At 41.8% G+C, this 27,242-nt stretch overlaps 1 protein-coding gene across 2 annotated transcripts in view; it reads right to left on the bottom strand.

The window, feature by feature from the left end:
- LOC110526849 (vacuolar protein sorting-associated protein 13C) overlaps positions 1-27,242 on the bottom strand; it is a 219,427-nt gene that overhangs the window by 81,228 nt on the left and 110,957 nt on the right. For both annotated transcript variants that reach the window (XM_036981697.1, XM_036981698.1), the window contains 10 exons: positions 24,974-25,053; positions 14,073-14,132; positions 13,044-13,203; positions 9,389-9,508; positions 8,896-8,999; positions 8,616-8,783; positions 6,452-6,756; positions 4,662-4,806; positions 503-659; positions 289-413 (listed from right to left, as the gene is read on the bottom strand). In XM_036981697.1, coding sequence (XP_036837592.1) covers positions 289-413; positions 503-659; positions 4,662-4,806; positions 6,452-6,756; positions 8,616-8,783; positions 8,896-8,999; positions 9,389-9,508; positions 13,044-13,203; positions 14,073-14,132; positions 24,974-25,053 — 1,424 coding nt within the window. The remainder of the gene's footprint in view (positions 1-288; positions 414-502; positions 660-4,661; positions 4,807-6,451; positions 6,757-8,615; positions 8,784-8,895; positions 9,000-9,388; positions 9,509-13,043; positions 13,204-14,072; positions 14,133-24,973; positions 25,054-27,242) is intronic.

Below are 27,242 nucleotides of genomic sequence, written 5' to 3'. Positions count from 1 at the left end.
TGAGACTGGGCTACATCACCTATAGATAAAGTACCTGTTTAATGTCATTAGAACTGAGACCGGTCTACATCACCTATAGATAAGTACCTGTTTAGGGGCATTAGAACTGAGACTGGGCTACATCACCTATAGAAACGTACCTGTTTAGTGAGACTGGTCTACATCACCTATAGATAAAGTACCTGTTTAGTGTCATTAGAACTGAGACCGGTCTACATCACCTATAGATAAGAACCTGTTTAGGGGCATTAGAACTGAGACTGGGCTACATCACCTATAGGTACGTACCTGTTTAGGGTCATTGCTGTAGAGGACCAGTCCCAGGGACTCTATGTTGAAGATAAACGTCATGGTTTCCAGGGGTTCCTCTTCTACCTGTTGTTCTGGAAGTTCAACCGTGTTCTCTACACCGTCTGAAGGACGACGACAGAACAGAAAGGTGGTCAGAAGAATTAACACGCTCGGGACTCAAGTCGATAACATTACACACATGACCTCTGACCTTTCGGGTAGTCTGTTTTGAGCATCAGCGTGGTCTTGTGTGTCAGGGCTGTCGTGTCGGGGCTGGTGTGTTGGTCTGGCTGCAGACAGCTGGCTTCTCCAATATTCTCCATCAGGATCCTCAACAGAACTGTTAGGTCGTCCTGACTCAGGGCAACCTGAGGAGAACAGACGACAGAGAGGATATGTCGCTGGAGCTAATGCTAATGTCACTAATACTAGTTCACCTGAAGAGACACAAGCACAGAGAAGATGTAGCTGTCGCTAATGCTAATGGTTGCTAATGCTAATGTCACTAATACTAGTTCACCTGGAGACACAAGCACAGAGAGGATGTAGCTGTAGCTAATGCTAATGGTTGCTAATGCTAATGTCACTAATACTAGTTCACCTGGAGACACAAGCACAGAGAGGATGTAGCTGTAGCTAATGCTAATGGTTGCTAATGCTAATGTCACTAATACTAGTTAACCTGAAGAGACACAAGCACAGAGAGGATGTAGCTGTAGCTAATGGTTGCTAATGCTAATGTCACTAATACTAGTTAACCTAAAGAGACAAGAACAGCATTAGCTGTAGCAAATGCAGCTGATAAGTAGAGCCCGAATTAACTTGAGGACAGACAGGAGACATATAGGATGGAGCCGTAGCTAATGCTAATGTTGCTAAAGCCAATAATTCTGTAGTCATTTCCGCGTTCACATCATGTCGGCGTGATCGGAGGAACATCTTGCTAATTCGGAGGAATGACTTGAAGCGTTCACTTGCTCGGAGATCGGAAGGAACGCAAGAACGATTCTCACCATTGACAGACGAAATCGCGGCAATGTTTGTTGAACACGGCATAAGGCAATACAAAGTTGATTTACTGTTTAACGGATTTTGAAAAGTGAGGTGAGCGAACAGATAAAATAAAATATATATTTAAAAAAATATTCACAATTTAGAACCCCTTGATTGGCCAGCTCATCATCATCTAGACCGCTGATTGGCCAGCTCATCATCATCTAGACCGCTGATTGGCCAGCTCATCAATACTAAACAACCTTTTTACAACACCTAGTGACATCAGCACAACATTTTAGTCATTTGGTATAATGGTTTTGGAATGACAGTCCTAGGAACCACAGTTCGAGTCCTGATCAGGGTACCCGCCTAATTAACTACATTGGTGTCAGGAGCTGGAGAGCACAGTTAAAGACACAGTTCGGCCATTTTTTGTTTTGTTTTTTATAATTGATGTGCTAGCTGAAATATATATATATATAGCAGCCCACTAAAGTAATCAGACCTGTTCTGACTATAACCAACTGCTTCAGCTTGAATTCTATATTTAACACGTCTCCCACTAGCTGAAAACTAGAGGAGCCTCAAAATAACTCTATAGGTATAGAGGTAACGTATAGGATGGAGCTGTAGCTAATGCTAATGCTGCTGATAACTAGAGGAGCCTCAAAATAACTCTATAGGTATAGAGGTATCGTATAGGATGGAGCTGTAGCTAATGCTAATGCTAATGCTGCTGATAACTAGAGGAGCCTCAAAATAACTCTATAGGTATAGAGGTAACGTATAGGATGGAGCTGTAGCTAATGCTAATGCTAATGCTGCTGATAACTAGAGGAGCCTCAAAATAACTCTATAGGTATAGAGGTAACGTATAGGATGGAGCTGTAGCTAATGCTAATGCTGCTGATAACTAGAGGAGCCTCAAAATAACTCTATAGGTATAGAGGTAACGTATAGGATGGAGCTGTAGCTAATGCTAATGCTAATGCTGCTGATAACTAGAGGAGCCTCAAAATAACTCTATAGGTATAGAGGTAACGTATAGGATGGAGCTGTAGCTAATGCTAATGCTGCTGATAACTAGAGGAGCCTCAAAATAACTCTACAGGTATAGAGGTAACGTATAGGATGGAGCTGTAGCTAATGCTAATGCTAATGCTGCTGATAACTAGAGGAGCCTCAAAATAACTCTATAGGTATAGAGGTAACGTATAGGATGGAGCTGTAGCTAATGCTGCTGATAACTAGAGGAGCCTCAAAATAACTCTATAGGTATAGAGGTAACGTATAGGATGGAGCTGTAGCTAATGCTAATGCTGCTGATAACTAGAGGAGCCTCAAAAGAACTCGAGGACAGACAGGAGACGTATAGGATGGAGCTGTAGCTAATGCTAATGCTGCTGATAACTAGAGGAGCCTCAAAATAACTTGAGGACAGACAGGAGAAGTATAGGATGGAGCTATAGCTAATGCTAATGCTGCTCTCACTAGCATACAGACCTTTTTAGACAGCTGAAGCAAGCACAACACATTTTCTTCAGGAAATGTACTTCTTCTAGTTTAGTCATATTTATCTTACCTGACTAGCATCTATTACGTTGCAATGTCCCATAAATTGAATGCCTAAATCAACTTGAAGTATCTACAAAACGCATTTTGCCACATAACAACAAAAGGAAGGCTACAGCTAATCTTTTTTTCCCCCTTAAAATGAATGTTCGCAATTCACAAATTATTATTTTGATTCACATGATTCAATTGACAGTGGATTGAACCGAATCACAACTACTACAACGGCGAAGTGAACCGTTCGTTTCATCAAAAATAATGGTCTAAAAGAATCAATTCATTTGAATCAAATTAATAATTTAAAAAACAAATGTATTATTTTTTATATATTTATTTTTTTGTGAAGCAGGGCATTAGTTAAACTATAAATCAACTTTGTTAGGCCTAATGCTAATGTTGCTATAGGTAAAGCTAATGCTAATGTTGCTATAGGTAAAGCTAATGCTAATGTTGCTATAGGTAAAGCTAATGCTAATGTTGCTATAGGTAAAGCTAATGCTAATGTTGCTATAGGTAAAGCTAATGCTAATGTTGCTATAGGTAAAAGCTAATGTTGCCTTTTGCAAATGCTAATGTTGCATTTGCTAATGCTAATTCGCTGACAATTTTACAATTTAAGTCATTTAGCAGACACACTTATCCAGAGCAACTTACAGGAGCAATTAGGGTTAAGCGCCTTGCTCAAGAGCACATCGTCATGTTTGAACCAGCGACCTTTCGGTTACTTACCCAACGCTCTTAACCGCTAGACCAACGGCCTTGATTATCTTACTGTCAAACCCTAGAGGACTGTAGCATGTACCTTACATTCCAAACCAGGCTGCAAGCAGAAGTCAGAAGTTAGTTAGTGTGACTAAATCATCAACGGTCAGCTGTTATGGTTTAAGGGACAAAGCTACTTCAAGTCTGAAGGAAGGGGATGACATTGCACAACTTACCAATACCATTCTTCCACCAGAGGTCAACCATCAATATGACTAAATCATGAAAGCTCAGCTATTATAACTTGAAGGAAATAGTCATTTCAGGTATCAGAGAGGGTGACATTACTACGCGAGTGAAGATAACTTCAATCAGCTTCTCTGCTACAATACAAACATCTTGGTATCAAAACAGATCTTTATCTAACCACTCCTTTCGAGGGAAAGACATGATTGTAGTTACTGTTATCTCCTACCTTCATGGGCTGTGGGTCTCTGTCTACCTCTATGGTTCCTGTTAACTCCTACCTGCATGGTCTCTGTCTACCTCTATGGTTCCTGTTAACTCCTACCTTCATGGTCTCCGTCTACCTCTATGGTTCCTGTTAGCTCCTACCTTCATGGTCTCTATCTACCTCTATGGTTCCTGTTAGCTCCTACCTTCATGGTCTCTATCTACCTCTATGGTTCCTGTTAGCTCCTAACCTTCATGGTCTCTATCTACCTCTATGGTTCCTGTTAGCTCCTACCTTCATGGTCTCCCTCTACCTCTATGGTTCCTGTTAGCTCCTACCTTCATGGTCTCCCTCTACCTCTATGGTTCCTGTTAACTCCTACCTTCATGGTCTCCCTCTACCTCTATGGTTCCTGTTAGCTCCTACCTTCATGGTCTCTGTCTACCTCTATGGTTCCTGTTAGCTCCTACCTTCATGGTCTCTGTCTACCTCTATGGTTCCTGTTAACTCCTACCTTCATGGTCTCCCTCTACCTCTATGGTTCCTGTTAGCTCCTACCTTCATGGTCTCTGTCTACCTCTATGGTTCCTGTTAGCTCCTACCTTCATGGTCTCCCTCTACCTCCATGGTTCATGTTAGGTCCTACCTTCATGGGCTTGAGGTCTCCCTCTACCTCTACGGCGGCCATCTTCTGGTACCATGCTGCAGCCAGGTTCCTCTTCACTGTTAGGAGCAGGTTGACAGGCTCCAGCAGCTCAGTACTGGGCTGAGAGTCTTTTTCCATGTAAATCCTAATGAGAGAAAGCTAAATTATAGACAAGGATAGTTAGACAACTTGTTTATTTAGCTACAGTATACAGTATTAGGGTGGTATCCAGACTTTCATACCATTCCTGTACCAACCCAGGGATGTAGCCAGCAGGCCATGTACTGTAGCCAGCAGGCCATCTACTGTAGCCAGCAGGCCATCTACTGTAGCCAGCAGGCCATCTACTGTAGCCAACAGGCCACGTACTGTAGCCAGTAGGCCATGTACTATAGCTATAGTAGCTATAGTAGCCATGTACTATAGCTATTAACTACTATTTACTCGTCGCCAAACCCACTGGCTCCATGTCATCTACAAGACCCTGCTAGGTAAAGTCCCCCCTTATCTCAGCTCGCTGGTCACCATAGCATCTCCCACCTGTAGCACACGCTCCAGCAGGTATATCTCTCTGGTCACCCCCAAAACCAATTCTTTCTTTGGCCGCCTCTCTTTCCAGTTCTCTGCTGCCAATGACTGGAACGAGCTACAAAAATCTCTGAAACTGGAAACACTTATCTCCCTCACTAGCTTTAAGCACCAACTGTCAGAGCAGCTCACAGATTACTGCACCTGTACATACCTATAATTTAGCCCAAACAACTACCTCTTTCCCAACTGTATTTAATTAATTTATTTATTTTGCTCCTTTGCACCCCATTATTTTTATTTCTACTTTGCACATTCTTCCATTGCAAAACTACCATTCCAGTGTTTTACTTACTATATTGTATTTACCTTGCCACCAAGGCCTTTTTGCCTTTACCTCCCTTCTCACCTCATTTGCTCACATTGTATATAGACTTGTTTATACTGTATTATTGACTGTATGTTTGTTTTACTCCATGTGTAACTCTGTGTCGTTGTATCTGTCCAACTGCTTTGGTTTATCTTGGCCAGGTCGCAATTGTAAATGAGAACTTGTTCTCAACTTGCCTACCTGGTTAAATAAAGGTAAAATAAAATAAATTAAAAAAATAGCCAGTAGGCCATGTACTGTAGCCAACAGGCCATGTACTGTAGCCAACAGGCCATGTACTGTAGCCAACAGGCCATGTACTGTAGCCAACAGGCCATCTACTGTAGCCAGCAGGCCATGTACTGTAGCCAACAGGCCATGTACTGTAGCCAACAGGCCATGTACTGTAGCCAACAGGCCATCTACTGTAGCCAGCAGGCCATGTAGCCAGCAGGCCATGTAGCCAGCAGGCCATGTAGCCAGCAGGCCATGTAGCCAGCAGGCCATGTAGGCAGCAGGCCATGTAGCCAGCAGGCCATGTAGGCAGCAGGCCATGAAGGCAGCAGGGATATTGATCCAGGAGGGGACTGATTATTCCTGCTTTAACCAACCAAGCTAGTTCTTGCCATCTAGCCACTTAGCTAGGAAGTTACAAACCCAAATGTATAGCTGGAGACCTGAGATAGATAGTTAACTTATAAGCAGAGGCGTAGAATGCAACCCCCTGAGCTTTATGGGCTCCACGCTGAATTATATATGATATGATATATACAGTATAGCGCCCGAGCCTATTCAGTAAGACCACGATTGAACCAAGCAGTTTCTTTGATTATAACCTTGCTTTCTGCACTGATGAAGCAAAAGACGACTGTGTTAAACAGAATGCACTGACCTGGACAGTTTGAGCTGTGTGAGCTGTACGTCCATGTGGTCAATGACAGCAGGAAGTGGACATCCCTCCACAGCAAGTAGAGAGAAGCTGTTGCCCACGGTGATGAGCCCCAGGTCAACCTCCAGTGCATTGTGTGAGGTGGAGGACTGAGGGATGATGATGAGAGGGGCCTTCAGCCTGATGTCCATGGAGAGACGGAAGCTCTTCTGGGCAAAGTCCCTGATGCTGGAGGCCGCCTTCTCTGCTGCCTGGGCCGTGGCCACACTCAACGCGTCTTTGGCCGTCTGGAAGTTGTTGCTGAAATTCTAAAAGAGACGGAAAACATGGATGAGGGAAGTTCTTTAGCGGAAAGGGCACCAGAAAGGAATCAAAGTGGAGGCCGAGCTAGGACGGCTAAACTTTCCGGAAACTTCTCATGTTTTCCCAGGAATCCCAGTCGGATGATTCCGGAAATTAGTAAGGTATCGCTTAACTGGGAATCATCCAACCAGGATTCCTGAAATTAGTAAGGTATCGCTTAACTGGGAATCATCCAACCAGGATTCCTGAAATTAGTAAGGTATCGCTGAACGGGGAATCATCCAACCAGGATTCCTGAAATTAGTAAGGTATCGGCTGAACTGGGAATCATCCAACCAGGATTCCTGAAATTAGTAAGGTATCGGCTGAACTGGGAATCATCCAACCAGGATTCCTGAAATTAGTAAGGTATCGCTGAACGGGGAATCATCCAACCAGGATTCCTGAAATTAGTAAGGTATCGGCTGAACTGGGAATCATCCAACCAGGATTCCTGAAATGAGTAAGGTATCGCTGAACTGGGAATCATCCAACCAGGATTCCTGAAATTAGTAAGGTATCGGCTGAACTGGGAATCATCCAACCAGGATTATTGAAATTAGTAAGGTATCGCTGAACGGGGAATCATCCAACCAGGATTCCTGAATTAGTAAGGTGTCGCTGAACTGGGAATCATCCAACCAGGATTCCTGAATTAGTAAGGTGTCGCTGAACTGGGAATCATCCAACCAGGATTCCTGAAAAAACCCAGGAACTGAAGAAAGAGAGTCTCTGCACACTTAAATACAAAAATCAGCTTTAAATACTCAAGACCGTTGTCAGAGATTTCTCCAGGACCCACGCTGAGACTCACCAACTCCAGGACCCATGCTGAGACTCACCAACTCCAGGACCCACGCTGAGACTCACCAACTCCAGGACCCACGCTGAGACTCACCAGCAAAGACATGACAAACTCCAGTACCCACGCTGAGACTCACCAACTCCAGTACCCACGCTGAGACTCACCAACTCCAGTACCCACGCTGAGACTCACCAACTCCAGGACCCACACTGAGACTCACCAACTCCAGGACCCACGCTGAGACTCACCAACTCCAGTACCCACGCTGAGACTCACCAACAAAGACATGACAAACTCCAGGACCCACGCTGAGACTCACCAACAAAGACATGACAAACTCCAGGACCCACGCTGAGACTCACCAACTCCAGTACCCACGCTGAGACTCACCAGCAAAGACATGACAAACTCCAGTACCCACGCTGAGACTCACCAACTCCAGTACCCACGCTGAGACTCACCAGCAAAGACATGACAAACTCCAGTACCAACGTTGAGACTCACCAGCAAAGACATGACTAACTCCAGTTCCCACGCTGAGACTCACCAGCAAAGACATGACTAACTCCAGTACCCACGCTGAGACTCACCAGCAAAGACATGACAAACTCCAGTACCCACACTGAGACTCACCAGCAAAGACATGACAAACTCCAGGACCCACGCTGAGACTCACCAGCAAAGACATTACAAACTCCAGTACCCACGCTGAAACTCACCAACAAAGACATGACAAACTCCAGTACCCACGCTGAGACTCACCAACAAAGACATGACAAACTCCAGTACCCACGCTGAGACTCACCAACAAAGACATGACAAACTCCAGTACCCACGCTGAGACTCACCAACAAAGACATGAGAAACTCCAGTACCAACGCTGAGACTCACCAGCAAAGACATGACAAACTCCAGTACCCACGCTGAGACTCACCAACAAAGACATGACAAACTCCAGTACCAACGCTGAGACTCACCAACAAAGACATGACAAACTCCAGTACCCACGCTGAGACTCACCAACAAAGACATGACAAACTTGTGGAGGTAGACGACTTGGACACAGCCCACGTTGAGCTGGACCTTCCCGTCTGTCTTGGAGGTGTCTGCGTAGCCGGCTCCCTCTGTCGCCTTGGGGGTCAGACTCATACTGAAACTAAACACCTCGTCTCCTACGATAGAGATGGCCTGCAACGGAGAACCAAACCGTTACCAGTTAAACTCAACTGCAATATGAATGATATACTGTCGCATCTCCCTCCGTCACTGAAATCTTTCGTGGTTTTACTTCGTGACTTACCTTCTTGTGAATACCTTTTGGGTCAACATTAATGACGATGAAATCCCGAAGGCGGGCGGAGATGTGGGTTTGAGGCCCTTGCATCAGGAGGGATCCATTGAAACCTGTACAACAAGATAAAATGTTGATCTGATGCTAACATCAATTCAGAAAAACGTCAACAGCAAACCACACAAGCATAAGACACTTAAATAACCCCCCCCAAAAAAATTTTTGGGGACTTTCATCATATACAAACCTTGGCTGAAATCCCTTACGAAAGCCCTAGATGATAATCAAATGTAAGTGTAGCTGTATAAAAGACAACATTGTGTAGCCTATGAGTTCTGTACGGGCCTTGAGGGTTCTGTACGGGCCCCTGAGGGTTCTGTACGGGCCCCTGAGGGTTCTGTACGGGCCCCTGAGGGTTCTGTACGGGCCCCTGAGGGTTCTGTACGGGCCCCTGAGGGTTCTGTACGTGCCCCTGAGGGTTCTGTCAGGGTTCTGTCAGCACCTTGTATCTTGATGTCAGCCATGTTGCAGTTCTGATCACACACTAGGACGTTGAACGCCCCCAGCTGCATCATCACCTTCAGGTCGACGACATCACCGTCCGACGGAGAAGCTAGAGCCGCTGTCATGGAAACGGACAGAAAGTCACACAATGATTTCGCTATTGGTTGACCAACCAAAAGAGACATGTAAGATAGTCCCCCTTAGGCCTTCAGAATCTGTTATATCTAATGAAATGAATGGTACGTTTTCATTATTAACACGTGAAAACCAATGCAAAAATATATATACACTGCTCAAAAAAATAAAGATTGACCTGCTGAAACTGCTCAGTGATCCCGACGCAGACGTCGAGGCTGAGTGTGAAAGTGGGTAATGTTTTAGCAGGATGTGGGTGTTTACTTGACATGGCTAAGAGGCCTCTAATCTCATCTACTAACCACGGCTCTGTTTTTCCATCTGTTTATGGGGCAAGATCAAGTCTACAGGATGCAGGGTGTAGGTAGGGTGTGTGTGTATGTACAGTGCTCATTTAGAAAGTATTCAGACCAATTAACCTTTTTACACATTTTGTTAAGTTACAGCCTCATTCTAAAATGGATTAAATACATCCATTTACACACAGTCCACATAATGACAAAATAAAAAAACAGAAATAACTTATTTACATAAGTATTCAGACCCTTTGCTAGGAGACTTGAAATTGAGCTCAGGTGCGTCCTGTTTCCATTGATCATCCTTGAGATGTTTCTACAACTTGATTGGAGTTCCCCTGTGGTAAATTCAACTGATTGGACATGATTTGGAAAGGCACACGCCTGTCTATATAAGGTCCCACAGTTGACGGTGCATGTCAGAGCAAAAACCAAGCCATGAGGTCAAAGGAATTGTCCGTAGAGCTCCAAGACAGGATTGTGTCGTGGCACAGATCTGGGGAAGGGTACCAAAACATTTCTGCAGCATTGAAGGTCCCCAAGAACACAGTGGCCTCCATCATTCTTAAATGGAGGAAGTTTGGAACCCCCAAGACTCTTCCTAGAGCTGGCCGCCCAGCCAAACTGAGCAATCAGGGGAGAAGGTCATTGGTCAGGGAGGTGACCAAGAACACGATGGTCACTCTGACAGAGCTCCAGAGTTACTCTGTGGAGATGGTTGTCCTTCTGAAAGGTTCTCCGATCTCTGCAGCACTCCACCAATCAGGCCTTTATGGTAGAGTGGCCAGATGGAAGCCACTCCTCAGTAAAAAGCACATGACAGCCAACTGGGAGTTTGAGAAAAAAGCACCTAAAGACTCAAGGCCATGAGAAACAAGATTCTCTTGTTTGATGAAACCAAGATTGAACTCTTTGGCCTGAATGCCAAGCGTCACGTCTGGAGGAAACCTGGCACCATCCCTACGGTGAAGCATGGTGGTGGCAGCATCATGCTGTGAGGATGTTTTTCAGCGGCAAGGACTGGGAGACTAGTCAGGATCGAGGGAAAGATGAACGGAGATACTTGATGAAAACCTGCTCCAGAGCGCTCAGGACCTCAGATCTGTAGAGAAGAATGGGAGAAACTCCCCAAATACAGGTGTGCCAAGCTTGTACAGTCATACTCGATGCTGTAATCGCTGCCAAAGGTGCTTCAACAAAGTACTTAGTAAAGGGTCTGAATACTTATGCAAATGTTCCGTTTGTTTATTTGCACACAATTCTAAAAACCTGTTTTGGCTTCATCATTATGGGCTATTGTGTGTAGATTGATGAGGGGAAAAAAAACAATTTAAACCATTTTCGAATAAGGCTTTAATGTAAATAAAATGTGGAAAAAGTCAAGGGGTACGAATATTTTCTGAATGTACTGTATGTAGTACATTAATACTTTCTGAATGTACTATATTGTACACAGTGTATGTAGTACATTAATACTTTCTAAAAGTACTATATGTAGTACATTAATACTTTCTAAATGTACTATATGTACACGGTGTATGTAGTACATGAATACTTTCTGAATGTACTATATGTACAGGGTGTATGTAGTACATGAATACTTTACAAATGTACTATATGAACACGGTGTATGTAGTACATGAATACTTTCTAAATGTACTATATGTAGAACATGAATACTTTCTGAATGTACAATATGTACACGGTGTATGTAGTACATGAATACTTCCTGAATGTACTATATGAAGAACATGAATACTTTCTGAATGTACTATATGTACACGGTGTATGTAGTACATGAATACTTTACAAATGTACAATATGTACACGGTATATGTAGTACATGAATACTTCCTGAATGTACTATATGAAGAACTTGAATACTTTCTGAGTGTACTGTATGTACACGGTGTATGTAGTACATGAATACTTCCTGAATGTACTATATGTAGAACATGAATACTTCCTGAATGTACTGTATGTACACGGTGTATGTAGTACATTAATACTTTCTGAATGTACTGTATGTAGTACATGAATACTTCCTGAATGTACTGTATGTACACGGTGTAGTACATGTGTGTTCATGATGTTTATAAAGGGCTGTCTCTGTGGTGCACGTCCGTAGTGTTTACACTACTACTGTATGAGGTGTGTCGAGTGTACAAAGCAGACGGATCACTAGAAATAGACGCCGATCCCGGACGTTTGAAAAGGTCCCCAGAACGTCAACCCTCAACCAATTCTAAACAATAACCCAGCTCTGGCAGTGAACTGGTGATGCTAGGAGCATCGGTACTCAACCCTCAACCAATTCTAAACAATAACCCAGCTCTGGCAGTGAACTGGTGATGCTAGGAGCATCGGTACTCAACCCTCAACCAATTCTAAACAATAACCCAGCTCTGGCAGTGAACTGGTGATGCTAGGAGCCGGATCCTGCTGCTCAGACCGCTGTGCTACTACCCAGTTCACAACGCTCTAGCATCATGAGAATACTTGATTGGTAATAGCTTGTCCTTTTGAATTATTTTGGTTTTAAGCCTTCCCCCAAACCATAGCCCTAACCTTCACCACTCAGAATGAACACCTAACCTTCACCACTCAGAATGAAGACCTAACCTTCACCACTCAGAATGAATACCTAACATTCACCACTCAGAATGAACACCTAACCTTCACCACTCAGAATGAAAACCTAACCTTCCCACCACCCAGAATGAATACCTAACCTTCACCACTCAGAATGAAAACCTAACCTTCCCACCACCCAGAATGAATACCTAACCTTCACCACTCAGAATGAAAACCTAACCTTCCCACCACCCAGAATGAATACCTAACCTTCCCCACCCAGAATGAATACCTAACCTTCCCCACCCAGAATGAATACCTAACCTTCACCACTCAGAATGAACACCTAACCTTCACCACTCAGAATGACTACCTAACCTTCACCACTCAGAATGAGTTGATTCTGTTTGAACAGAAACGAGGAAAACGAGGACATCTCGCTGGTATAAAGTATGTCTACTGACTTGATGAAGAAAGGCCTTCCTCTCCTTGACCTTGTGCCTAGTTTCCTTCTAAGATGAGTGCAGGCTGTTGAGTGTGTGTATGCTTATAGTGTGTGTCCGTCTGTATGTTTGTGTGTGTGTGTGTGTGTGTGTAAATCTGTACAGTGTGTGTTGTGTCCTTCTGTAAAGTATATTGTGTGTTTACTTGACTTGGCGGAGATGGCTCTGCTGCTCTCCTCAGACTTCTGCTTAGGCTCCTCTGGTGAGGGGGGCAGGCTGCCGGAGGACAGGGCAGAAGACAGGAAGTCTATGGTGGAGAGGAGAGCCTCCGTGTGAAGCAGTAGATCCAGGGAGGTGAAGGTCACCTACAGGAGGGGGAGACGGGGAGAGAGAGAGTAGAGAGAGAGAGAAGAGAGTTGAGAGAGAAGAGATTAGAGAGAGAGTAGAGAAAGAGTAGAGAGAGAGTAGAGAGAGAGTAGAGAGTAGAGAGAGTAGAGAAAGGGGAGAGAGAGTAGAGAGAGAGAGAGAGAGAGAGGGAGAGAGAGAGAAAGAAAGAGAGTAGAGAAAGAGGAGAGAGTAGAGAGAGAGAGAGAGGGAGAGAGAGAGAAAGAAAGAGAGTAGAGAAAGGGGAGAGAGAGCGTAGAGAAAGGGGAGAGAGAGAGGGAGGGGAAAGAGAAAGAGAGAGTAGAGAGAGAGTAGAGAAAGGGGAGAGAGAGAGAGTAGAGAGAGTAGAGAGAGTAGAGAAAGGGGAGAGAGAGAGAGTAGAGAGTAGAGAGAGAGTAGAGAGAGAGTAGAGAGAGAGGGGAAAGAGAGAGAGAGAGAGAGGGGAAAGAGAGAGAGAGAGGGGAAAGGGGGGAGAGAGCGAGGGGAAAGAGAAAGAGAGAGAGCCACTTAACCAAGTCACATGGACTGTGATGATCAGACAGTAAATCAAACGAGCCCTTTGAGGTCTTAAGAGAACAGGAAGATGTCGTCAGGCTTCACAGACCTCTCAGATCCCCATTCAACAACCAGCAGGCTACATTACCACGGCCGCTGCATTTACAAAGGATGCCAGTGAAGGCATAATGTTGTATCTAACATAGACACATATCAGAGCCTTTCCCAGCATTACAACTAGTTCATGCTAGCTTAAAAACAACTGGTTGGAGTCTGGTTGAAATTATGTCATTTTAATTTTGCCCGCTTGGGTGTATAGGACGAATAAATAAACCGTTTAGACATCATTACTTACATTGATCATCTGCTCAGTATTCTTGTGAACAGTGGCAAAGTTTGGCCTATTTCTGTCAGCCTGAGAAGAAAGAAAACAACAAATCAATTAGCAGTCATTTAGGGGTAATGGAAACACAAATCAATTAGCAGTCATTTAGAGGTAATGGAAACAAATCAATTAGCAGTCATTTAGAGGTAATGGAAACACAAATCAATTAGCAGTCATTTAGGAGTAATGGAAACACAAATCAATTAGCAGTCATTTAGGAGTAATGGAAACACAAATCAATTAGCAGTCATTTAGGAGTAATGGAAACAAATCAATTAGCAGTCATTTAGGAGTAATGGAAACAAATCAATTAGCAGTCATTTAGGTGTAATGGAAACACAAATCAATTAGCAGTCATTTAGGAGTAATGGAAACACAAATCAATTAGCAGTCATTTAGGAGTAATGGAAACACAAATCAATTAGCAGTCATTTAGGAGTAATGGAAACACAAATCAATTAGCAGTCATTTAGGAGTAATGGAAACACAAATCAATTAGCAGTCATTTAGGAGTAATGGAAACACAAATCAATTAGCAGTCATTTAGGAGTAATGGAAACACAAATCAATTAGCAGTCATTTAGGAGTAATGGAAACACAAATCAATTAGCAGTCATTTAGGAGTAATGGAAACACAAATCAATTAGCAGTCATTTAGGAGTAATGGAAACACAAATCAATTAGCAGTCATTTAGGAGTAATGGAAACACAAATCAATTAGCAGTCATTTAGGAGTAATGGAAACACAAATCAATTAGCAGTCATTTAGGAGTAATGGAAACACAAATCAATTAGCAGTCATTTAGGAGTAATGGAAACACAAATCAATTAGCAGTCATTTAGGAGTAATGGAAACACAAATCAATTAGCAGTCATTTAGGAGTAATGGAAACACAAATCAATTAGCAGTCATTTAGGAGTAATGGAAACACAAATCAATTAGCAGTCATTTAGGAGTAATGGAAACACAAATCAATTAGCAGTCATTTAGGAGTAATGGAAACAAATCAATTAGCAGTCATTTAGGGGTAATGGAAACAAATCCATTAGCAGTCATTTAGGAGTAACGGAAACACAAATCAATTAGCAGTCATTTAGGAGTAACGGAAACACAAATCAATTAGCAGTCATTTAGGAGTAACGGAAATACAAATCAATTAGCAGTAATGGAAACACAAATCAATTAGCAGTCATTTAGGAGTAATGGAAACAAATCAATTAGCAGTCATTTAGGAGTAATGGAAACAAATCAATTAGCAGTCATTTAGGAGTAATGGAAACACAAATCAATTAGCAGTCATTTAGGAGTAACGGAAACACAAATCAATTAGCAGTCATTTAGGAGTAACGGAAACACAAATCAATTAGCAGTCATTTAGGAGTAATGGAAACACAAATCAATTAGCAGTCATTTAGGAGTAACGGAAACACAAAATCGATCACTATCACAAAACATTAGCAGTCGTTTAAATGCTCAAAATAACACAACGTAGACTTTGACCAGACCTCCTCCTGATCCTTAGAGACACTGCTTTGTTAACTAGGACCACTGGCTTCTAACAACCATTCATTTAGGAAGGTTATATCAACACGTACATCTCACTGAGAAACCCACTGACGGTCATGTTGTCAGGCTGGACGCCAGGCACCACCAAGTCTGGAGTGGGCTCTAGGCCGTGTCTGAAATGGAACCCTACTCCTATATAGTGCACTACTTGTAGCATAGGGCTCTGGTTAGAAGTAGTGCACTGCATAGGGAATATGGTGCCATTTGGGACACACCCCAGGTCTGGAGAGTGCCCTGGTCTATTGTGTTGATAATGACAGAGACAAACAGTGAGAATGTAATGCCCGTCTTGTACAGCATCTCTATAATGAGATTGAGGTTACGGGGTTGAAGATGACATATCTGGGTTGTATTGACACCAGAGCCTGCTGCCTGGCACATATGTCCACAGAGAGAGGACATATGGCTGGGGGTTTCTGAACAGAGAACATGTCCACAGAGAGAGGACATATGGCTGGGGGTTTCTGAACAGAAAACATGTCCACAGAGAGAGGACATATGGCTGGGGGTTTCTGAACAGAGAACATGTCCACAGAGAGAGGACATATGGCTGAACAGAGAACATGTCCACAGAGAGAGGACATTCGGCTGGGGGTTTCTGAACAGAGAACATGTCCACAGAGAGAGGACATATGGCTGAACAGAGAACATGTCCACAGAGAGAGGACATACGGCTGGGGGGTTTCTGAACAGAGAACATGTCCACAGAGAGAGGACATATGGCTGAACAGAGAACATGTCCACAGAGAGAGGACATATGGCTGGGGGGTTTCTGAACAGAGAACATGTCCACAGAGAGAGGACATATGGCTGGGGGTTTATGAACAGAGAACATGTCCACAGAGAGAGGACATATGGCTGGGGGTTTCTGAACAGAGAACATGTCCACAGAGAGAGGACATATGGCTGGGGGGTTTCTGAACAGAGAATATGTCCACAGAGAGAGGACATATGGCTGGGGGTTTATGAACAGAGAACATGTCCACAGAGAGAGGACATATGGCTGGGGGTTTCTGAACAGAGAACATGTCCACAGAGAGAGGACATATGGCTGGGGGTTTCTGAACAGAGAACATGTCCACAGAGAGAGGACATATGGCTGGGGGTTTCTGAACAGAGAACATGTCCACAGAGAGAGAGGACATATGGCTGGGGGGTTTCTGAACAGAGAACATGTCCACAGAGAGAGGACATATGGCTGGGGGTTTCTGAACAGAGAACATGTCCACAGAGAGAGAGGACATATGGCTGGGGGTTTATGAACAGAGAACATGTCCACAGAGAGAGGACATATGGCTGGGGGTTTCTGAACAGAGAACATGTCCACAGAGAGAGGACATATGGCTGGGGGTTTCTGAACAGAGAACATGTCCACAGAGAGAGGACATATGGCTGGGGGTTTCTGAACAGAGAACATGTCCACAGAGAGAGGACATATGGCTGGGGGGTTTCTGAACAGAGAACATGTCCACAGAGAGAGGACATATGGCTGGGGGTTTCTGAACAGAGAACATGTCCACAGAGAGAGGACATATGGCTGGGGGTTTCTGAACAGAGAACATGTCCACAGAGAGAGGACATATGGCTGGGGGGTTTTTGAACAGAGAACATGTCCACAGAGAGAGGACATATGGCTGGGGGTTTCTGAACAGAGAACATGTCCACAGAGAGAGAGGACATATGGCTGGGGGGTTTCTGAACAGAGAACATGTCCACAGAGAGAGGACATATGGCTGGGGGGTTTCTGAACAGAGAACATGTCCACAGAGAGAGGACATATGGCTGGGGGTTTATGAACAGAGAACATGTCCACAGAGAGAGAGGACATATGGCTGGGGGGTTTCTGAACAGCTACAATACTGTATCATTAAATAGAACTACAGTACAATGACCATGGGGATTCTGGGAAAGCGCCTCTTTGCATTTCGAAGAACTCATATGTGAATCTCCTATTTTAGGAAAGGCTCATAAAAGGTGATTAGGTATTTAATGACATGTAATGCTTTCATTTCCAAAGTGATAAAATAATTCCAGACTGTAGGAGGAAAACAAGCACTGTATAGAGCCCTGTGTTTTACAAGGCTTTAAGAACAATAACAACAAGTTATACAAGGCTTTAAGAACAATAACAACAAGTTATACAAGGCTTTAAGAACAATAACAACAAGTTATACAAGGCTTTAAGAACAATAACAACAAGTTATACAAGGCTTTAAGAACAATAATAACAAGTTATACAAGGCTTTAAGAACAATAACAACAAGTTATACAAGGCTTTAAGAACAATAACAACAAGTTTTACAAGGCTTTAAGAACAATAACAACAAGTTATACAAGGCTTTAAGAACAATAAGTTATACAAGGCTTTAAGAACAATAACAACAAGTTATACAAGGCTTTAAGAACAATAACAACAAGTTATACAAGGCTTTAAGAACAATGAGTTATACAAGGCTTTAAGAACAATAACAACAAGTTATACAAGGCTTTAAGAACAATAAGTTATACAAGGCTTTAAGAACAATAACAACAAGTTATACAAGGCTTTAAGAACAATAACAACAAGTTATACAAGGCTTTAAGAACAATAAGTTATACAAGGCTTTAAGAACAATAACAACAAGTTATACAAGGCTTTAAGAACAATAAGTTATACAAGGCTTTAAGAACAATAACAACAAGTTATACAAGGCTTTAAGAACAATAACAATAAGTTATACAAGGCTTTAAGAACAATAACAATAAGTTATACAAGGCTTTAAGAACAATAACAATAAGTTATACAAGGCTTTAAGAACAATAACAACAAGTTATACAAGGCTTTAAGAACAATAACAACAAGTTATACAAGGCTTTAAGAACAATAACAACAAGTTATACAAGGCTTTAAGAACAATAAGTTATACAAGGCTTTAAGAACAATAACAATAAGTTATACAAGGCTTTAAGAACAATAACAATAAGTTATACAAGGCTTTAAGAACAATAACAATAAGTTATACAAGGCTTTAAGAACAATAACAACAAGTTATACAAGGCTTTAAGAACAATAACAACAAGTTATACAAGGCTTTAAGAACAATAACAACAAGTTATACAAGGCTTTAAGAACAATAAGTTATACAAGGCTTTAAGAACAATAACAACAAGTTATACAAGGCTTTAAGAACAATAACAACAAGTTATACAAGGCTTTAAGAACAATAAGTTATACAAGGCTTTAAGAACAATAACAACAAGTTATACAAGGCTTTAAGAACAATAAGTTATACAAGGCTTTAAGAACAATAACAACAAGTTATACAAGGCTTTAAGAACAATAACAATAAGTTATACAAGGCTTTAAGAACAATAAGTTTTACAAGGCTTTAAGAACAATAACAACAAGTTATACAAGGCTTTAAGAACAATAACAACAAGTTATACAAGGCTTTAAGAACAATAACAACAAGTTATACAAGGCTTTAAGAACAATAAGTTATACAAGGCTTTAAGAACAATAACAACAAGTTATACAAGGCTTTAAGAACAATAAGTTATACAAGGCTTTAAGAACAATAACAACAAGTTATACAAGGCTTTAAGAACAATAACAACAAGTTATACAAGGCTTTAAGAACAATAACAACAAGTTATACAAGGCTTTAAGAACAATAACAACAAGTTATACAAGGCTTTAAGAACAATAACAAGTTATACAAGGCTTTAAGAACAATAACAATAAGTTATACAAGGCTTTAAGAACAATAACAATAAGTTATACAAGGCTTTAAGAACAATGACAATAAGTTATACAAGGCTTTAAGAACAATAACAATAAGTTATACAAGGCTTTAAGAACAATGACAATAAGTTATACAAGGCTTTAAGAACAATGACAATAAGTTATACAAGGCTTTAAGAACAATGACAATAAGTTATACAAGGCTTTAAGAACAATAACAATAAGTTATACAAGGCTTTAAGAACAATAACAACAAGTTATACAAGGCTTTAAGAACAATAACAACAAGTTATACAAGGCTTTAAGAACAATAACAACAAGTTATACAAGGCTTTAAGAACAATAACAACAAGTTATACAAGACTTTAAGAACAATAACAACAAGTTATACAAGGCTTTAAGAACAATAACAACAAGTTATACAAGGCTTTAAGAACAATAACAACAAGTTATACAAGGCTTTAAGAACAATAACAACAAGTTATACAACAAGGCTTTAAGAACAATAACAATAAGTTATACAAGGCTTTAAGAACAATAACAATAAGTTAAACAAGGCTTTAAGAACAATAACAATAAGTTACACAAGGCTTTAAGAACAATAACAATAAGTTATACGAGGCTTTAAGAACAATAACAATAAGTTATACGAGGCTTTAAGAACAATAACAATAAGTTATACAAGGCTTTAAGAACAATAACAACAAGTTATACAAGGCTTTAAGAACAATAACAACAAGTTATACAAGGCTTTAAGAACAATAACAACAAGTTATACAAGGCTTTAAGAACAATAACAAGTTATACAAGGCTTTAAGAACAATAACAATAAGTTATACAAGGCTTTAAGAACAATAACAACAAGTTATACAAGGCTTTAAGAACAATAACAACAAGTTATACAAGGCTTTAAGAACAATAACAACAAGTTATACAAGGCTTTAAGAACAATAACAATAAGTTATACAAGGCTTTAAGAACAATAACAACAAGTTATACAAGGCTTTAAGAACAATAACAATAAGTTATACAAGGCTTTAAGAACAATAACAACAAGTTATACAAGGCTTTAAGAACAATAACAACAAGTTATACAAGGCTTTAAGAACAATAACAACAAGTTATACAAGGCATTAAGAACAATAACAATAAGTCTCCATAAGAATAATACATTAAAGCAATATGTTTGTACCATGTTGTGCTGCTACCATGTTGTGCTGCTACCATGTCGTGCTGCTACCATGTCGTGCTGCTACCATGTCGTACTGCTACCATGTCGTGCTGCTACCATGTTGTTGTCATGACGCGTTGCTACCATGTTGTCATGTTGTGTTGCTACCATGTCGTGATGCTACCATGTTGTGCTGCTACCATGTCGTGTTGCTACCATGTCGTGTTGCTACCATGTTGTGCTGCTACCATGTTGTGCTGCTACCATGTTGTGCTGCTACCATGTCGTGCTGCTACCATGTCGTGCTGCTACCATGTTGTTGACATGTCGCGTTGCTACCATGTTGTTGTTATGTTGTGTTGCTACCATGTCGTGTTGCTACCATGTTGTGCTGCTACCATGTTGTGTTGTCATGTATTGCTGCCATGCTATGTTGTCGTCTTAGGTCTCTCTTTGTGTAGTGTTGTCTCTCTTTATGTAGTGTTGTCTCTCTTTATGTAGAGTTGTCTCTCTTTATGTAGTGTTGTCTCTCTTTGTGTTGTGTTGTCTCTCTTTATGTAGTGTTGTCTCTCTTTGTGTAGTGTTGTGTTGTCTCTCTTTATGTAGAGTTGTCTCTCTTTATGTAGAGTTGTCTCTCTTTATGTAGTGTTGTCTCTCTTTATGTAGTGTAGTGTTGTCTCTCTTTGTGTAGTGTTGTCTCTCTTTATGTAGTGTTGTCTCTCTTTATGTAGTGTTGTCTCTCTTTATGTAGTGTTGTCTCTCTTTATGTAGTGTTGTCTCTCTTTATGTAGTGTTGTCTCTCTTTATGTAGTGTTGTCTCTCTTTATGTAGTGTTGTCTCTCTTTATGTAGTGTTGTCTCTCTTTGTGTAGTGTTGTCTCTCTTTGTGTAGTGTTGTCTCTCTTTGTGTAGTGTTGTCTCTCTTTGTGTAGTGTTGTCTCTCTTTATGTAGTGTTGTCTCTCTTTATGTAGTGTTGTCTCTCTTTATGTAGTGTTGTCTCTCTTTGTGTAGTGTTGTCTCTCTTTATGTAGTGTTGTCTCTCTTTATGTAGTGTTGTCTCTCTTTATGTAGTGTTGTCTCTCTTTATGTAGTGTTGTCTCTCTTTATGTAGAGTTGTCTCTCTTTATGTAGTGTTGTCTCTCTTTGTGTAGTGTTGTCTCTCTTTGTGTAGTGTTGTCTCTCTTTGTGTAGTGTTGTCTCTCTTTGTGTAGTGTTGTCTCTCTTTATGTAGTGTTGTCTCTCTTTATGTAGTGTTGTCTCTCTTTATGTAGTGTTGTCTCTCTTTATGTAGTGTTGTCTCTCTTGTTGTGATGTGTGTCTTGTCCTATATTTATATTGTACTTATTTATTTTAATCCCAGGCCCCCGACCCCGCAGGAGGCCTTTTGGTAGGCCGTCATTGTAAATAAGGATTTGTTCTTAACTGACTTGCCTGGTTAAATAAAGGTTAAATAAAAAGGTTAAATAAAGGTTCAATTAAATTAAATTAAAAAAGCAAAGTGCTTATTATTCTTCTGAGTTAGTGTGGACTTTAGGAAGAACTCTCAATCTTTATACAGCCAATGAACACACAGAACACAAGGTAGTACAGCCCTCTAGCCCAGTCTAAACCTCTAGCCAATGAACACACAGAACACAAGGTAGTACAGCCCTCTAGCCCAGTCTATACCTCTATGTCAAATCGAGAACACTAAGTACTATAGACTGGGCTAGAGGTATAGACTGTACTAGAGGTATAGACTGTACTAGAGGTATAGACTGGGCTAGAGGTATAGACTGTACTAGAGGTATAGACTGTACTAGAGGTATAGACTGTACTAGAGGTATAGACAGTACTAGAGGTATAGACTATACTAGAGGTATAGACAGTACTAGAGGTATAAACTGTACTAGAGGTATAGACTGGGCTAGAGGGCTGTACTAGAGGTATAGACTGGGCTAGAGGTATAGACTGTACTAGAGGTATAGACTATACTAGAGGTATAGACTGTACTAGAGGTATAGACTGGGCTAGAGGTATAGACTGGGCTAGAGGTATAGCCTGTACTAGAGGTCAGGACTGGGCTAGAGGTATAGACTGGGCTAGAGGGCTGTACTAGAGGTATAGACTGGGCTAGAGGTATAGACTGTACTAGAGGTCAGGACTGGGCTAGAGGTATAGACTGGGCTAGAGGGCTGTACTAGAGGTATAGACTGGGCTCGAGGTATAGCCTGTACTAGAGGTATAGCCTGTACTAGAGGGCTGTACTAGAGGTATAGACTGGGCTCGAGGTATAGCCTGTACTAGAGGTATAGACTGTACTAGAGGTCAGGACTGGGCTAGAGGTATAGACTGGGCTAGAGGGCTGTACTAGAGGTATAGACTGGGCTCGAGGTATAGCCTGTACTAGAGGTATAGACTGCACTAGAGGTATAGACTGCACTAGAGGTATAGACTGCACTAGAGGTATAGACTGCACTAGAGGTATAGACTATACTAGAGGTATAGACTGTACTAGAGGTATAGACTGTACTAGAGGTATAGACTGTACTAAAGGTCAGGACCGGGCTAGAGGTATAGACTGGGCTAGAGGGCTGTACTAGAGGTATAGACTGGGCTCGAGGTATAGCCTGTACTAGAAGTATAGACTGGGCTAGAGGTATAGACTGGGCTAGAGGTATAGACTGGGCTAGAGGGCTGTACTAGAGGTATAGACTGGGCTAGAGGGCTGTACTAGAGGTATAGACTGGGCTAGAGGGCTGTACTAGAGGTATACACTGGGCTAGAGGGCTGTACGAGAGGTATAGACTGGGCTAGAGGTATAGACTGGGCTAGAGGGCTGTACGAGAGGTATAGACTGGGCTAGAGGTATAGACTGGGGTAGAGGTATAGACTGGGCTAGAGGGCTGTACTAGAGGTATAGACTGGGCTAGAGGTATAGACCGGGCTAGAGGGCTGTACTAGAGGTATAGACTGGGCTCGAGGTATAGCCTGGGCTAGAGGTATAGCCTGGGCTAGAGGTATAGCCTGGGCTAGAGGTATAGCCTGGGCTAGAGGGCTGGGTTAGAGGTATAGCCTGGGCTAGAGGGCTGGGCTCGAGGTATAGACTGGGCTCGAGGTATAGACTGGGCTCGAGGTATAGACTGGGCTCGAGGTATAGACTGGGCTAGAGGTATAGACTGTACTAGAGGTATAGACTGTACTAGAGGTATAGACTGTACTAAAGGTCAGGACCGGGCTAGAGGTATAGACTGGGCTAGAGGGCTGTACTAGAGGTATAGACTGGGCTCGAGGTATAGCCTGTACTAGAGGTATAGACTGGGCTAGAGGTATAGACTGGGCTAGAGGTATAGACTGGGCTAGAGGGCTGTACTAGAGGTATAGACTGGGCTAGAGAGCTGTACTAGAGGTATAGACTGGGCTAGAGGGCTGTACTAGAGGTATACACTGGGCTAGAGGGCTGTACTAGAGGTATACACTGGGCTAGAGGGCTGTACGAGAGGTATAGACTGGGCTAGAGGTATAGACTGGGCTAGAGGTATAGACTGGGCTAGAGGGCTGTACGAGAGGTATAGACTGGGCTAGAGGTATAGACTGGGGTAGAGGTATAGACTGGGCTAGAGGGCTGTACTAGAGGTATAGACTGGGCTAGAGGTATAGCCTGGGCTAGAGGTATAGCCTGGGCTAGAGGGCTGGGCTAGAGGTATAGCCTGGGCTAGAGGGCTGGGCTCGAGGTATAGACTGGGCTCGAGGTATAGACTGGGCTCGAGGTATAGACTGGGCTCGAGGTATAGACTGGGCTCGAGGTATAGACTGGGCTAGAGGTATAGACTGGGCTAGAGGTATAGACTGTACTAGAGGTATAGACTGGGCTAGAGGTATAGACTGGGCTCGAGGTATAGACTGGGCTAAACTGTTCTTTCCATGACAGACTGACCAGGTGAATCCAGGTGAAAGCTATGATCCCTTATTGATGTCACTAGTTAAATCCACTTCAATCAGTGTAGATGAAGGGGAGGAGACAGGTTAAAGAAGGACTTTTAAGCCTTGAGACATGGATTGTGTATGTGTGCCAGTCAGAGGGTGAACGGGAAAGACAACATATTTACGTGTCTTTTAACAGGGTATGATAGTAGGTGCCAGGCGCACCGGTTTGTGTCAAGAACTGCAATGCTGCTGGGTTTTTCACACGGAACAGTTTCTCGTGTGTATCAAGAATGTTCCACCACCCAAAGGACATCCAGCCAACTTGACACAACTGTGGGAAGCATTGGAGTCAACGTGGGCCAGCATCCCTGTGGAACGCTTTCGACACCTTGTAGAGTCCATGACCCGATGAAATGAGGCTGTTCTGAGGGAGAAAGGGAGTACAAGACAATATTAGGAAGGTGTACACTCAGTGTATAACAAAATCAATAGGCATGTCCCACCTTGAAGTATTCCACTTTGAGAAGGTCAGCGCCTGACTCCACAGAGGAACTGATCAGACACAGTGGTTCACCGTTGGAATCTAGAAAACAGTCAAATGAAAATCAATGGCTTTCTGATTTACCAACTAGAACACTGGGATGTATTTCATTCCTAACCAGAATGACCAGACCAGTTTAAAATCATGGTAACTACTGTATTCCTAACCAGAATGTCATGGTAACTACTGTATTCCTAACCAGAATGTCATGGTAACTACTGTATTCCTAACCAGAATGTCATGGTAACTACTGTATTCCTAACCAGAATGTCATGGTAACTACTGTATTCCTAACCAGAATGATCAGACCAGTTTAAATCATGGTAACTACTGTATTCCTAACCAGAATGTCATAGTAACTACTGTATTCCTAACCAGAATGTCATGGTAACTACTGTATTCCTAACCAGAATGACCAGACCAGTTTAAATCATGGTAACTACTGTATTCCTAACCAGATTGTCATGGTAACTACTGTATTCCTAACCAGAATGTCATGGTAACTACTGTATTCCTAACCAGAATGTCATGGTAACTACTGTATTCCTAACCAGAATGTCATGGTAACTACTGTATTCCTAACCAGAATGACCAGACCAGTTTAAATCATGGTAACTACTGTATTCCTAACCAGAATGTCATGGTAACTACTGTATTCCTAACCAGAATGTCAGACCAGTTTAAATCATGGTAACTACTGTATTCCTAACCAGAATGACCAGACCAGTTTAAATCATGGTAACTACTGTATTCCTAACCAGAATGTCATGGTAACTACTGTATTCCTAACCAGAATGTCATGGTAACTACTGTATTCCTAACCAGAATGTCATGGTAACTACTGTATTCCTAACCAGAATGACCAGACCAGTTTAAATCATGGTAACTACTGTATTCCTAACCAGAATGTCATGGTAACTACTGTATTCCTAACCAGAATGTCATGGTAACTACTGTATTCCTAACCAGAATGACCAGACCAGTTTAAATCATGGTAACTACTGTATTCCTAACCAGGATGTCATGGTAACTACTGTATTCCTAACCAGAATGACCAGACCAGTTTAAATCATGGTAACTACTGTATTCCTAACCAGAATGTCATGGTAACTACTGTATTCCTAACCAGAATGACCAGACCAGTTTAAATCATGGTAACTACTGTATTCCTAACCAGAATGTCATGGTAACTACTGTATTCCTAACCAGAATGACCAGACCAGTTTAAATCATGGTAACTACTGTATTCCTAACCAGAATGTCATGGTAACTACTGTATTCCTAACCAGAATGTCATGGTAACTACTGTATTCCTAACCAGAATGTCATGGTAACTACTGTATTCCTAACCAGAATGACCAGACCAGTTTAAATCATGGTAACTACTGTATTCCTAACCAGAATGTCATGGTAACTACTGTATTCCTAACCAGAATGACCAGACCAGTTTAAATCATGGTAACTACTGTATTCCTAACCAGAATGACCAGACCAGTTTAAATCATGGTAACTACTGTATTCCTAACCAGAATGTCATGGTAACTACTGTATTCATAACCAGAATGTCATGGTAACTACTGTATTCCTAACCAGAATGTCATGGTAACTACTGTATTCCTAACCAGAATGTCATGGTAACTACTGTATTCCTAACCAGAATGTCATGGAAACTACTGTATTCCTAACCAGAATGACCAGACCAGTTTAAATCATGGTAACTACTGTATTCCTAACCAGAATGACCAGACCAGTTTAAATCATGGTAACTATTGTATTCCTAACAAGAATGTCATGGAAACTACTGTATTCCTAACCAGAATGTCATGGTAACTACTGTATTCCTAACCAGAATGACCAGACCAGTTTAAATCATGGTAACTACTGTATTCCTAACCAGAATGTCATGGTAACTACTGTATTCATAACCAGAATGTCATGGTAACTACTGTATTCCTAACCAGAATGTCATGGTAACTACTGTATTCCTAACCAGAATGTCATGGTAACTACTGTATTCCTAACCAGAATGACAAGACCAGTTTAAATCATGGTAACTACTGTATTCCTAACCAGAATGTCATGGTAACTACTGTATTCCTAACCAGAATGTAATGGTAACTACTGTATTCCTAACCAGAATGTAATGGTAACTACTGTATTCCTAACCAGAATGTCATGGTAACTACTGTATTCCTAACCAGAATGACCAGACCAGTTTAAATCATGGTAAC

Source organism: Oncorhynchus mykiss, chromosome 6, assembly GCF_013265735.2.
Source record: "Oncorhynchus mykiss isolate Arlee chromosome 6, USDA_OmykA_1.1, whole genome shotgun sequence".
NCBI classification, from domain to species: Eukaryota; Metazoa; Chordata; class Actinopteri; order Salmoniformes; family Salmonidae; genus Oncorhynchus; species Oncorhynchus mykiss.
The sequence above is the reverse complement of the archived record's forward strand: the minus strand, read 5'-3'. Positions and strand labels throughout refer to the sequence as shown.